The 15,314-nt window shown below is 35.7% G+C and overlaps 1 protein-coding gene across 1 annotated transcript in view; it reads left to right on the plus strand.

Annotated features, from left to right (window-relative positions):
* LOC145980642 (sodium-coupled monocarboxylate transporter 1-like) overlaps positions 1–15,314 on the plus strand; it is a 61,751-nt gene that overhangs the window by 12,655 nt on the left and 33,782 nt on the right. The window contains exons 5-12 of the mRNA XM_083113677.1: positions 70–121; positions 912–979; positions 1,911–2,065; positions 5,678–5,818; positions 7,605–7,713; positions 10,052–10,161; positions 11,159–11,336; positions 13,844–13,930. Coding sequence (XP_082969803.1) covers positions 70–121; positions 912–979; positions 1,911–2,065; positions 5,678–5,818; positions 7,605–7,713; positions 10,052–10,161; positions 11,159–11,336; positions 13,844–13,930 — 900 coding nt within the window. The remainder of the gene's footprint in view (positions 1–69; positions 122–911; positions 980–1,910; positions 2,066–5,677; positions 5,819–7,604; positions 7,714–10,051; positions 10,162–11,158; positions 11,337–13,843; positions 13,931–15,314) is intronic.

Genomic DNA, 15,314 nt, shown 5'->3' on the forward strand with positions numbered 1-15,314 from the left:
GCCGAGTCTCGTAGCGAATGTCAAGGAATGCTCTGTAGATACTAACTGGTATCATATTATCTATTTCAGATTTTGTACATGGCAGTGGCGGTATATGCTCCAGCATTAGCACTCAATCAAGGTAATTTCAACAGTTCACATTAGTTAGGTTTATCAAGTATGAAATACTGGTGTCGTAAGCAGAGATAGAGTCCGATTTCATTCGAAACATGTCCAGCTGACTGAGCGAATCTATTTAACGAGCCGACAAACAGGGTAGAGCGTGAGCAAGAGGCTTAGCGATAGGTGCTGGGATGAGATGTCGTCATTGACTCGCTTGTTCAATGGACGCTTCGGGAGTTATGACTCGCTACCAAGCTGCAAATGCAGAACAGCCATAGGTTATGCTGTAAGAAATTTTCTTTGTCGATTGCTACTGATTCCGTGTCTGTACGTTGAACAGTAATCATTTTATCACAAAATAAGAGGCAGTTTGATATCCGTCACATTTGAATTCATTTAGGCCCCCGTTGCACGAGAATCCCAATGTTTCTTCAGTCGAATTTGTGTACAGGATATATTGTTGTAAACGGTAAATAAAAGTTGTAGTATTATCTCAAATTCATAAGTGCATGATATACATACACTACAGCAGACTAAGACTATTAAAAGTCTTGGTTACTGAAGTTCTAAAACACTGGTCACTATAATTTACAAAATACTAACAAATCAGATTGAAATATCTCTCAAATTACAAGTTACACAAAAGTATTGTACCATTTTGATTAGGTACACTACACGTATTATCAAAAACTATATTCTAAATGACACATTACCTTTATAACTTAATATATTATACACCAAATAAACAAGATGATATGGAATTTGTGAGTACTACAGTACTTATACATGCCCATTATTACATTTTACAGTTACTGGAATGGATACTTATGTAGCTGTAACGATTATGTTTGCGGTTTGCATCTTCTACACGTCATTGGTGAGTATTCGTGTATGTTCAAATTATTCTTAAAAACTGAATAACTTAATTGCATTTTCTTTTCATGACAGCATGTAAATATAGCAATAAAAGTATTAAACTTCCCATTAAAGGAACCTAATTAACCTCTCGCAGTCCATCTTATGTATTATTATTATTTTGGAAGGCGACGTGGTGGAAATGCGGACATGTAATTGGTTATTTAGTATTTACTGTATAACTGAAAACAGTTTATTAACGCAGAAACTGATTTATAATAAAGTAGTTGAGGAAACAATTTTAGAATATGGCAGTGTAATATCGTTTTGGCCAGTCAAACTCACATGAAAGAAGTCGAGGAGACGACAAAGCTTTTTGTGATATATTTCATTTGCTTTACTTCCAATTTTATTGTGCTTTGACAAAGATTTAAGATAAGCTTTTAAATAATAACATTACGCTACTCTTTGATTTGTAGTAAGTATTTGAATGATGATACTGATGTATACATTTTTTAACTACATCAGCTTTAAAGTGCAAACGCATGAAACACATCATAAACAACATATAGAACGTAAAGGAAGATTAATATACAAACTGTTGAGTTTAATAAAGTGTCGATAAGTAATATATAAATTCTCAATTATGTAAAACTTTTAAAATTCCATATCTTCTAACTAACTAACTCTCTAGTCTTCTTATATCCGAAGGTTTATGGTTGCAGCAACACAAGCCTTCCATTTGTTTCTATCGTGGGTAAGACCAATCCAATATTTTCCATCCTTACCGATTTTCTTTAGGATATCATATCGACAATATCATTAATTTAAAGAATCCGCCATACTTTAGTATACGTGCACCGTACCAAAATATTGCTCGAGAGATATTATGCTGTATTTTGGCGACTTTCGGTTGCGCATAGAAGCTAAAATTATTATTATCATTCACTTAGGGTGGCATAAAAGCAGTCATCTGGACAGACACCCTGCAGACGCTGGTGATGTACTCCTCGCAGATAGCTGTGATCATCAGAGGCTCTATGGACGTCGGAGGTGGCGCCTCGGTGTGGGAGCTCAACGAACAGTCGGGGAGGACAGAGTTCTTCAAGTTAGTGTCATTTTTTCATAAGAATACTAACAAGTTATGCCTGCAGTTTTCTCTAACTTTGGCATATAGAAAGATCAGTTGTTGTGTGTTATATTATGTGCATAGGCGTAGGTACGGGGTGTGCCGGGTGTGCCTAGGCACACCCTAATGGGCTGCTTTATCAAAGAGAATTAAAGATAGATATTTCAATAAGAGAGAAAATGAGCGGCAGTTTGTAAGAAGTTGACAATGTCATTACTTGGTACAAACGTGTGCATTATCGCTATTGAAACGAGTGTCCATAGTTTTTCGATTTTTTGTATGTCATTGGAAAAAGAAGATATTTACTGCATTCTACTCTGTACTACATCGCTTTTCTTCTATACCTGTCACAAGCTGCACGTGTGAGAGAGCTTTCTCCAAGCTTACCCAAGTTAAAACTAAATTAAGAGCAACTCAGGAGGAGGATAGATTGGAAGCCCTGCTCTTTCTATTTGTGGAACAGGAAAAAGCTTAGTCTATGGATGTAAATGAAGTTATTGGTGAATTTAAGAACATTTTACCTTTTGACAGACGTCTCTTGTTATGGATGACGTGTATCTTGATGAATATGTTTGTAACATTTATGAACATTTTGTGCGTGTGTAATTTAATGCAATTTGATTTTTTCTACTACATATAATCAGAAATTTTCAACACTGTCATTTAGTGAATTTATATTCCTTTACAAAAATCAGTGCAGTTAAAGAGCCAAGTGATTGATTTTGCAAAATATGCTATGAAAAAGGTACAAGACCTCATTTTTTTCTTTGTGCACACCCAAATATAAAGTTCTAGCTACGCCTATGATTATGTGTATATGTGTGTGTGTGTGTGTGTGGGTGTGTGTGTGTGTGTGTGTGTGTGTGTGTGTGTGTGTGTGTGTGTGCTATATATATATACAGGGTGTCTCATAAGTAATAGCGCAAACTGACACAGGTAAAAGTACACGATAATAGAAGCAAAAAAAGCTCAGTAAACATGGGTCTGCAAACGAGCAGTTTTAGAGATAATTGCGAATGTGTTGTTACAAGCCGCCACCGACTTCATTGTTTTTAAACGTCTTCCTCGTTTGTAAAATGCTAATAATGTGTGCGAATGTGTGGTTAGAAGCCGTCACTGATTGCATTTTGTAAATACCGAGTGCTTTCTTTACTCCTTGCCCGTTCCGAAGTTTGCTCTTCGTTTACAAACCAGTACATTTCCGAGAGGTGGTGTGGGAATCAAACAGGATGTTCTTTGTGAGTATCCCTTCTCTTTGATCGTATCATCACTCATCCTCATCTTCGCGATTAGCCAAAACTGGCAGAAAAGCGAAGTAAAATAAGCCAAATCAATCAAACCCTGGGCCTCATTTCATGATCTCTTTTTTAAACAGTGTTTACTTATGAAAAACTCAATATGCTGACCAAGGCAGAAATTTATTTTATTATAAAACATAAACTAAACGTAACGTTTCAACCTTCTGGCAAGGTCTTCTTCAGACTCTGCACCAAGTACAAATGTAACAAGGTACAAAAACAGGACGATATATATACACAAGTATTACTCCCCTCCAGACTATTAGAAAGTTGTTCTGGAACATTCTAGCAGGTGGCTTTCCCTTTGCAACTGTACTTTCACCTAAAAGACTAAACATATTCACTTCCATCTAGAATGTTGTTGGACTCTTTATCTCACGTCTTTTTCCTTCATTCTTCTCTCCTCTTTCTCACTTGTCCTTTCCACTCTTTCTAACATCTTCTTCCATTCTTTGTTTAACTTCAGTCCCCCATTCCAGTTCATTGTGTCTTCTTCACCTTTCTTCTCTATTTCCTTGGCCTCCTTCCATTTTCTCACTAGCATTCTCTTCTCCCTTCCTATCTGCTTAGCCTCATCCCACTCTATGTCATGTCCTGTTTCTCTCGTGTGTTTAAATATTGCATTTCTCTCTCTCTTAAGTCGTACATCATCCCTATGTTGTTTCAACCTGTCTTTCAGCCTCTTTTTCGTTTCTCCTATGTACACGTTACGTTTAGTTTATGTTTTATAATAAAATAAATTTCTGTCTTGGTCAGAATATTGAGTTTTGCATATGGAAACAAGGCTTAATGGTGTTATAGTTTTTACTTCCTTATAAAGTTTTCGAAAACACAGATTTAGTAAGGTAACTAGTACCACACAATGTGGTATTACAGGTTCTAATAACTTTTTGTGTTTAACTAGTAAAAACTAGATTCTTTGAACGGTAGCATCTTTGGTCTACCAAATTCATTGAGGGCGGTACAAGGGGTATAATTGGGATGAAAGTATTCAGGGAGTACTGTAGCCCCTCCCAAAAATTTTGAAGGGTACAATTTACCCATTTACCGTCAGTTCCTACGCCCCTGTATGTGTGAGTCTGTGTGCGCGCGCGTAAAATTTACATCTTTCACGCTTTGACAATGGCAGGGGCATCTCAGGATGATTATTAGAGACCGGATTTTAAAGGGAAGTCCTTTTGTATTTTTCAACAAGGATCATGGAATAAATAACAACAGTGTTGATAATTATCTTCCACCAACAAGATTACATAGTTTTGACTTCCCTTTTCTTACATTAAAAAAAAGGAAATGAAAAAGGACTATAGTTTATTTTTGCACTACACTAAAAATATTATTTTAAATGAAAGCACAATGTATACGCATTCATATATAAAAAAGAGATACATTAATTTTCGTATTAATGTATCCCTTCTTTATATATATATGAACGGTATACATTGCGCTTTCATTTAAAATAGTATTTTAGTGGAGTGCAAAAATAAACTATTGTCCTCTTTCCCCCTTTTTTGGCAATAATTTTCCCTTCTTCTGTCCTTTTTAGAGGAAAATTTTTCCCTTTAAAATCCGGTCTCTAATCCGGTACACAACTGCAGACATGGTCTGTCTCAACGTCACTATACTAAGATTAAAGTAATTAATTTTGTTAGTAATAAATTATAAAATCTATATAGTATTGAACGCAATAGCATATTCGTGGTTCTATTCATGACATATTCTTCATGCACAATTGAAATATTTAATAACACCTCTTGCCATGTATCTCGATAGGGTTTGTCATCTTACAGCGTTGCATTTGCTGTTCATATTCATTTTTATTTTGCTTGTGCATATTTTTAGATTTTTACGACATATTTGCATTAATTTGATCATTTTTAGTGTACAGAAATTGCCAATTTACTTAATAAGCAGAAAAATCTTACATTTGTTCGTTTCGTGGTTCTAACGTTTCTCAGCTTTAAACAATCTCTTGATTAAATTAGTATACCATTATATTAGATCACTGATGGCATTTATTATCTTTTTCTTGCAAAGTTGCTACTTTGGAGCAATTAAAAAAGAGTATGTACACGTGGTAGTGGATCATTTGAACATTTGGTACAGAAGCATTGCCTTTATATTAAGTTTCGAGGAAATATAAAACCTCCTTCTTCCTTGTAACATGTATAAAATCTATACTTCTTGTTGGTGTCTAGGATAGAAATTAAATTGTAGAAAGCATATTGTATACATATATATTATAGCATAGCATATAAATTTTACCTGCATAAAAACAGGAAATCTTTCGTTGTAGCATGAATCCTGATCCAACCGTTAGGCACACCTTCTGGACTGTGGTGGTTGGGGGCACCATTTTCTGGTTGTCGATGCAGGTGGCCAATCAGGCACAAGTTCAGAGATACCTCACGGTCCCTACCCTGGAAGACGCACGAAAGTATGTTATGAATTTATGAATATAGAGTAAAAATATGAGTTGAAATTAAAATTAAATTACAGCTAGTAGAGTGAGATGGCTAACTATTTCCAAGCAAATTACCGACCATCATGCTTATTGCCTTGTTTACGCAAGGAGGGCTTCAAGAATTTAAGCAAGACACCAATCAAGCTACTCACAACTTTGCACCAGCACACGTACAATTCTATTTCCTAAAATCACTGAAAGATTAATGAAAATAGTCGTTGACAACTTAGCGAGCAATATTTGTGCATCCCACAGTGAAAAAAGGTCCTCTTGAAAAGTAAGTAATGTATATATCTATCATATTCCTTATTACAGGAGTTCTAGGAAAAGAACACATGAAAATGTTGCACTTCAAATTAATTTTTAATTGTAGTTTTCCGTTAAACAAACACAGTTCACAATTATTTAACATTAACATAAATTATAGTACTAAACGTATATTTAGTGTTAAAATTATTCAGTGACACAATTTCTGGAAATTTCCAGTTTCTCACCACTAACTTGATAGTCTCTTAGAAGTTGAGTTATGGACAAAAAACCTTAAAACTTACTTTCTGTCTTCGTTGTTCTTTCAAATATGACTATCTTGTTCCAAATATTATTTGCATGTAAACCATGCATCAAATATGTGGGGGGAAAATTTCATGAATAGTGTTTTATATTCTCTCTTTGAATATATAATTCTTTAAATTTCTCACATCGTATTTTAGTAGACTTACCATATTTTTTTGGGTCCAACCCAGGACATATTGGCGATCAACTCGTTACTGCTGAATTTCATTTTTTTTTTACAAAAATAAATTGAAATTACTTAAAACCTTAATATTTTATTCGAACATTAAACTATAAATTGTACAAGATAAATATTAACATTATTTTCTAAAATCAATCAATTAATTTTTAAATGTTTAATTGAATAATACATTTTCTGATGTTTAGGAAGCCTCTCTGTTCTACGTAGCATTATCTGTTAGTTGACTCAGTTGCACTTTTTACTAGACATGACTTTTTTCAGAAATGGCTTGTTTGTTTTAAATTCTGGTCGTGAATATTCAATACCGGTAGCTATTTTCATGTTCGGATTCTCAAAACCCTGGACATTTTGCAATCCCGGACATCACCCCTAACAGCACTAAAAAACCAGGACTGTCCGGGCTAATCCCGGACGTATGGTAAGCCTAATTTTAGTTTAGTGAATGCATGCATTTACAAGCGCATAAAGAACATCATACAATTTATTAATATTTGCATGTATTCTCTCTTTTTCTCTCTCTTTCAATTTTCCACGTAATTCCTCCATCCAGACTTTTATAATAGTATATTCTCTGTTTTCTTTAATCAGATATGGCTTTCACTGGCGTACGCAGGTTTTTTTTCGAAGGGGGCTGGGATTTAAAGGTGGATATTACATACCTACGTTTTGGGAGGGATGCTATAAAAATATTTTGCAATTTCAGTTATCAAACTTAGTTTTCAAAGTTGTGCAAGGGCAAAAATGGCAATCTGGGCTTATTTTAAAGGGGTTTGCATTCACAACTTTAGTTTTTCTCGAGTTCTTCACTGTTTTCATTTGAAATTTTTGATTCTCTCATAATTTCGGCCAAATCAGCCCTCATCTGCGTTCGCCAGTGATGGCTTTCTGTGATTCAATAATCCAACTAGATTGGCAACTGTCACGAAGAACTATGAAGAATTAAGTTTCGGTTATATCAATTCAATCAATTTCAATAAAATAAATTAATTAGCCTCTTTTCTGCAGAGCAATATGGATTAACGGAGTTGGTCTAGTCATTATAGTGGCTCTGTCTTGTTACCAAGGGATGATCATCTACGCCAAGTACCATGACTGCGACCCTCTGACTGCCAATGTAAGTACTCGGATAAGCGGGAAGGTGCAATGCAAGAAACAAGTATAAGATGTTCAATGCATGAAAATTTAGAACAAGTACCTGGGAAAATTATTTATGTTTCCATATTTGAATTTATATAGTATTATCACAGGGCGCTACAACACGAGAGGTACCAGGTTCGAATCCCGGCCTGGACATGGGTTTCATCAATTTCATGTCATCACTCATCCTTATCATCGCGATAAGTGGGTGAATGAATGAATTGGTCTATTTTGACTTCGCGTTTCTGTTAATTTTGGCTAATTGTGAAGATGAGGATGAATGCTACTAACTAACTAACTCTATAGCCTTCTTAAACTAAAAGGTTTATGGTTGCAGCAACACAGGCCTTCCATCTGTCCCTATCCTTGGCAAGTCCAATCCAATCTTTTCTATCCCTACCGATTTCCCTTAGATCCATCTCAACGTTATCCCTCCACCTTCGTCTTGGCCTTCCTACAGGTCTCTTACCATCAGGTTTCTCAACAAGAATCCTGTAAACTCTTTCCTTCCTCTCCCATTCGTCCACATGGCCTGCCAACTTAAGCCTTCTTGATTTAATTATTCTAATAATATCTGGACAGGAACACAAATTATGCAGTTGCTCAGTGGCGTCTCGTCCCTTTGGGGCTACCGGGGCTTAGCCCCTAAAGAAAAACGGACGTATTTACGTAATTATCAATCACTATAACGCATAACTATCACACAGTCTTTTAAAAGGCGATTTTTACCCACGTAAATTCATCGTCTGTTGCAATGGATACGACAGCGCTCCTAGCGGCATTGATGTCAATTATCGTTTTCCGGGGCACGTCGCAAAGGAAGGCGTGGCCTACACCCACCTACGCTACAGTGAAGGTCACATGCTAGCAGAGAGAGGAGGGAAGAGTGCAATGGATTTGAGTGCTGATTCGGGGCTAATTCCTTCGCGTCGCGTTCGATCTCGCGTGTTGTTCTGTAGTGTTTTGATGGCTTTCATTCGCTATGTTTGAGTGAGTTTGGCAGGGTTGATGTTCGAACACAAATTGATGAAGGACATAGGCTGTCAATTGCAAGACACAATGAATTTGTCCGGAAAAATAGGCATATATTAAATAGAATTATCGATTGCTTAAAATTCTGTGGTCGACATGAACTTGCTCTACGAGGACATAATGAAAGAGAACAATCTTTAAACAGAGGCATCTTCCCAGATTTATTATCCCTTCATAGAAGAGGGAAAACTAAAGAGGGAACTTCGTGTTCTTTATTGTAGTGAAGAGTTGAAAAACATAAACTCTATCAGTAGATTGCATTCATTTTTTATTTAAAATTATTTAGAGGGTACCTTTTCAGAAACAGTTAAAATGACAAACATAGTTTTAATAACTCCAGTGGCAACAGCTGAATCTGAACGATGTTTCAGCACATTGAAGCGTATTAAAACCTGCTTAAGAAATGCAATGGGACAAGACAGACCAAATGCCTTGGCACTTGCTTACAATAGAGATAGAATACATTTCAAATATAGAGGGCTTCAACGAAAAAGTAAAAACAAAATTTACTGAGCAGAAGAACAGGAGTCAACGTTCGTAGAAAGGTATGTTTCACAACAATACCTGTTTCTTTTGTAATCATGCGAATTGTCATTATATTTTAAATTCTTTAAAAAAAATAAGTCCAGTTTTGTAGTTTAGAAGAAGATAAATACCCGTTTTTTTGTAATTCATGTAATTTGTCATTACATTTTAAATTCTTTCAAAAAAGTAAGTCCAGTTTTGTAGTCTTGAAGAAAAAAATACCTTTTTTTGTAATTCATGTGAATTGTCATTATATTTTAAATTCTTTAAAAAATAAGCCCCGGCCAAATTTGAGGCCACGAGACGCCACAGCAGTTGCTGATAATGATGAATGCTGATAAGGTGAAATACATGAATGGACAATGACAGACAGATATCGACAGCACACAACACAAGTCCCATGAAGGATTATACTGGCTGCACGTCCAGGCGCCAGAACCTCGTTAGTGGAACGTAGCAATTACCGGAGTGTTCTACGTGGAAGTGAGGTTGACATTTCAGGGTCTTGAGAAAGGGTCACCTGAAAAGTAGCAGAAAAGTAAAGTCAAATAACCTAATTTAGTCAATCAAGCTCACTTCTTAAGAGTTTCGACCAAAAATATGCAAATAAAGAATATATTTATATATTTTTTGCTGTAAAGAAACCTGCTTCTACTATATTTTTTGTCTTACTCATGTTCCCGCAAGATACATTCGTGGGAGGAATCTAAGAATTAATAATATTGTGGTATTTTAATCACAATTATCTCTCTTTGCAGAAAATAAGTACAACTGATCAGCTTCTGCCGATGTTTGTGATGGACACAATGTCCGATCTACCAGGATTTGCTGGACTCTTCGTGGCTGGTGCATTCAGCGCTTCTTTAAGGTAATTCTAGTTAAATTTAATAAGATAGAATTTATTATAGCTTCATAGCTTGGTATAAGAACAACTAAAGACGTAAATTGTTCAATAAAAGTACAGTATTTTGAAATTTATTGATTGATAATTTTGAAAATCCTTCAAATAAACGTGCGGTTTGAGTCCAAATGTTTCTTATTTAAAATAATAATAATAATAATAATAATTACACTCATACATATGGTATTGAAGAATGTGCTGGATTTTCTACAGGGCAAAAATAGTTTTGATTACTTGACAGAAGATCATGGAAATAGATGTTGCTCCAAAACTGTTTGAAATACTTCTCAATAAAATCAATTATAGAAAAGTTAATCTACTACCGGTAAATTATAATTAAAATTTACCCTTCCTCAAAATAATAATGCGTATTGTTCTTACACATCACTCAGTGTGGAAATGACTAGTTTCAATCAAATTCTCTTTCTAAATTCCTGCACAAGCTCGTCAGAAATTTACGCAACCTCGACATTATGCATACTGGCTGTTACGAACAGAGAATCTAACAGTAGTTTCATCTGTGTACATAAACGTCACTTTTGTATATAACAAGAATTAACTGATATAACTCTCGAGAGTATGTGCAAGTTGGTGTGTTGTCTATGTCGCATAAAAACAGTGATTAAAAGTTCAAAAACTCAACATCAGTGAATCACCATTGATCAGCTGCAAAGAACATAATTTTAAGTTGTGTAAATTGTACGTACATGCATGTTCCGTACATGTACTTTGTGTAGGTATTAGCTAGTTCATTATCGCAACATGTATTTATACGGTAAATACAGAATCAGTGATTGTATCAGATAGTCAACTTAATCTAGAAATTGTAATGTGTGAAATAATTCTGCTATTCGCAAGACTACATATAAGTATAAGATAAGTCAGTTTTATCTAAGGCAAACGAAAGACCATCTCTTTCGATAGCCTGACTTTTGGAGTAATACACCTTGTATGCTTTCCGCAGCACCGTATCCACAGGCCTCAATTCGCTGGCAACCATAACAATTAAGGACTTCATCTCGCAGAAGAAGAAGCTGACGGATGAGAAAGTTGTAACACTGGCCAAGTGGCTGTCGGTTGCTTATGGGATCATAGGGTTTGCTTTGGTTTTCGTCGTTGAACAGTTAGGAGCTGTCCTGCAGGTGCGTACTACAGAGTATTCCCTTACATTCGCTACGAGACTCGGCGGCAAGCGGCCCGGCATCACCGCTTGTCTTTCCCGGTAAACAGGGTCCGCGACAGTCGCTAGAGTCGGCTATTAAAATTACAGTTTTCATTTGTGTACTAACCTTGACTACAGAAGGTGTTGAACATCTCCGAAGGAAATTGGCATTTACACGTGCATGTTCGTCTACTGTAATTCTTCCGATTTCTCGTACAATACTCTCTTTTTACTCACGGATGGTGTGCGGATTGTCTTTGTATACTTTATTTTTTTTAGATTTTGTCATAAATAAAAATCGCAGGCTGACAAATCGGGGGACCTAGAGGGTTTTTGAAACACCCGTTTTTTGTGAGAGGCGGCGGATAGATTTCCGAGGAGACTGTTCTAACCTTTGTCCTATCTCATCGAGGTTTTCCTCAGTAAGTGCACGTGGGTTTTTCTTTCCACTTTTATTCAGAACTGACCCTGTTACTCTAAACTTTTTTACGAGGTTTAATATAATGGTCCTATATTGAACGGGAACACCAGGAAATTTCGTTGCAAAACGTCGTCGCACTTCTCCACAATTCCTCTTTCCGAAGTAACACTCGACAAGATTATACTGGCGTCAGTCTGCAACGTCAACAGAAAGGGAAAGAGAGCGAAGGATGGGAGCTCGAAAAAAACAGACTGTAGCGTGCGACTGTCGCGGACCCGTTCACCGGGAAAGACAATCGCTGACGTCGGGCCGTTTGCCGCCGAGTCTCGTAGCGAATGTCAGGGAATGCTCTGTATTAGTAACACATGGAGTAATAGAGTAGTGCTGCCACAATATTACTACACTTCTTCGATCAAGAAAACAGTGATAAAGTGCAATGTATAGTACGTACCAAAATATCTCAGGAGTTTACGTATAAACCTTTGACATTCGATATTCTGATAATTATGCCATCAATATCAGCAACCACTTACTCATATTAAGGAGCTTTCAGATCGAAGCAAAAAGCAACAAGTGTCTCTGGGAAACAAATCCTCAGAAATAAATGTAACTTTCTGAACGACACAACAATCTGCACGTGTCGCTTTGACTGGTTCGTTTTCTCAATGGCGTGCATCGTGCTGCCTCGGTCTGTTGTTCGCGCATGCACGGTGAATGCTTGCTTGCCTTGCTTAAATACTGAAGTGGCCCGTGTCGGTTGTCGCTTCGTTCTGAAAGATCCCTTAACGAGCCAACATTTAGCCTACTTGTTGACTTCAATAAACAAAAATAAAATTATATCCATATGTAACACCATTAAGCATTGTTTCCATGATATGAAAAACTCAATATGCTGACCAAGGCAGTAATTTATTTTATAAATAAAATTAAACCTTCGTGTAAACTGGTAGGACCAACACCCACCGACTTTTTCTGTACTTTGACTATGTTTGTTGCGTGTGTGTTTATGTTTTACGTGTATTTTTTTTACTTAGTGTGTATGTATTTTTGTCTTTATTTTTTATGTTTTTTGCGTCTTTCTCTTTTATTTTTTTTGTGTTTTTCTTTTTTTTTGTATCTCAATGTTCTTAGTTTTTTATAGATTTCATTTCTTGGTATCTTAAATATTTAGTTTTTTTATATATTTAACATACAGTTAGCTATAAAAATCAATTTATAAAATGTAATGTAGAGATGGTTAAGTGGAAGAAAAGGCTTGTGCCTTAACTTCGCCATCCAAAACAAGGAATAAATAAATAAATAAATAAATAAACTAAACGTAACGTTTCAACCTTCTAGCAAGGTCTTCTTCAGACTCTGCACCAAGTACAAATGTAACAAGGTACAAAAACAGGACGATATATATACACAAACATTACTCCCCTCCAGACTATTTGAAGGTTGAAACGTTACGTTTAGTTTATGTTTTATAATAAAATAAATTACTGCCTTGGTCAGCATATTGAGTTTTTCATATCCATATGAGTGTACGAATTTCATTTGATCATTGTTGTAATTCTCAAGCTTTCAGAACTTCCAAATTGTTAACTTTCAAACTGGAATGAAACTTTTTAATTTTAATAATGTAAAGAGTTGATTGATTGAGTTGGTCTTTAAGTCCACTTTATGCACAGTAAGGCTAATTGGGACTGGACCTACAGTTTTTAAAGTGGGATCCAAACCACTATGTGTCTCCACCGAGAATCGAACCCGGGACTCTTTGATTACAAGGCGACCACGATACCACTGCGCCATCGGGGAGACCCTATTAATGTAAAGAACACGCAATATCGTATTTTCTTGTTTATTTCTCCTGCTTAGATTTCAGATCGAAGCGACACGCAGTTTTCGCACCGAAGTCTATAACAAATATTGGAATGCACATAATGTTTACTATCTATTCTCAGTGTCTCCCATTACTGTGGAAATGCACAAGTTATACAACATTCCATTACTTTTTCTGACTTACATTTTTTTTCTATTCGTACTATACCTAATAATCTATTTATCAATTGTACTTTTTGCAGTTGTCAATAAGTTTAAATGGAATGGTCAGCGGCTCGGCCATGGGAATGTTTACTTTGGGGATGTTCTATCCATGGTGCAACTCTATTGTAAGTATTGACACTATACATATATCTACATCAACATATTTGCATAAAATAATGTTGCTGAATGTATACAATTCTATACCTAAGTATATGTTATTTATTTGCCATCAACAGAAAAATTTTCTGCAATTACAGTATAAAGGAAAGTGAAACATAAATATGTTATACATACACTATATATGTTATACTTACATATATATCACTGGCGTACGCAGGGGGAGCTAATGGGGCTACATACCCTCCAGAAATTTTGAGAAAATCAAAATTTTCAAATGCAAGCGGTAAATACAGCATCTTGAAACTGTCTTAAGTATAACTTTCATATTGTGCAGATGATAACTAGGGTATGCTACGTATCCAAAGGCCTTTATTTTCTTAGTTTCCCCTGTTTTCGCACATGGTATCAATAACATCTGATTTTTCTTTGTTAAGGTCTACTTTCACGGACATTTAATGTAGTCTAAAATTTGGTGGCATGGTGCTTTTTCTCACATTGTCCATCATCAACTCCTGGTTTTGAAAGGGCTTCCATGTTGTTCTGCATATAATAATATTTCTACAAATCACGAAAATCTGGATTTTAATCTGCCACTTTCCTTGTATCTAAAAACACTAAAACCAATTTTTGAAAAAGACTAGATATACATATGTATGTGAATCCATTCTACTGTGCATTTTTCCATTGTTCTGAAATTATTTTACCTTCTATGCTATTTTTATTATTATTATTATTTTCGTTCAATACTATGTAAAGGCTATGTTTTGAACAATGAATATTTATGTATATGGTTGGATATATATATGGTTCTTTCCTGTAGTAATTCACTTATTATCTTGCGTGTGTGTTTATATGTAATCTACACTCTTATATGGTTATTATTTGAATTATGTAAGCTTTCCTGTAATTGGAGATTCTCTCTGTAGGAAGCAAACGAATAATTAAATAAATAAATAAATAAATGTTTGATTGCTTGATTAAATTATTTTATGTCACATTTCTGCCACTTTTCGCTAATCGCGACGACGAGGATGAATGGTGATAATATGAAATGGACAGCACGAATGGCCAGGACACCAACAAAAGCCACACAGGTTTATACTGTTCAGAAGCTAGAACCTTATTAGTTTACAAAAATTTAGTCCAGGTGGAAGTGAGATTCACATTTGGATGCCTCCGAAGGTCTTGCCCCTTACGCCACGAACGATCCTTCAGCAATTAAAACTCAATGTAAGCATTGAAAATTTCAATAATATTCTCTCGTGTTTAGTCCGCGGACATGATCCCGTTCAATTTATTAGTGTCGTCGTTAAGGAGGGCCCAGCGAGCACTGGCCCCAATTAACTACTACATGACTCCCCCGCGGAAATTTTGCGTGGCTTCGAGAAA

Source organism: Lepisma saccharinum, chromosome 28 (assembly GCF_977018435.1).
Source record: "Lepisma saccharinum chromosome 28, izLepSacc3.1, whole genome shotgun sequence".
In the NCBI taxonomy this organism is placed as follows: domain Eukaryota; kingdom Metazoa; phylum Arthropoda; class Insecta; order Zygentoma; family Lepismatidae; genus Lepisma; species Lepisma saccharinum.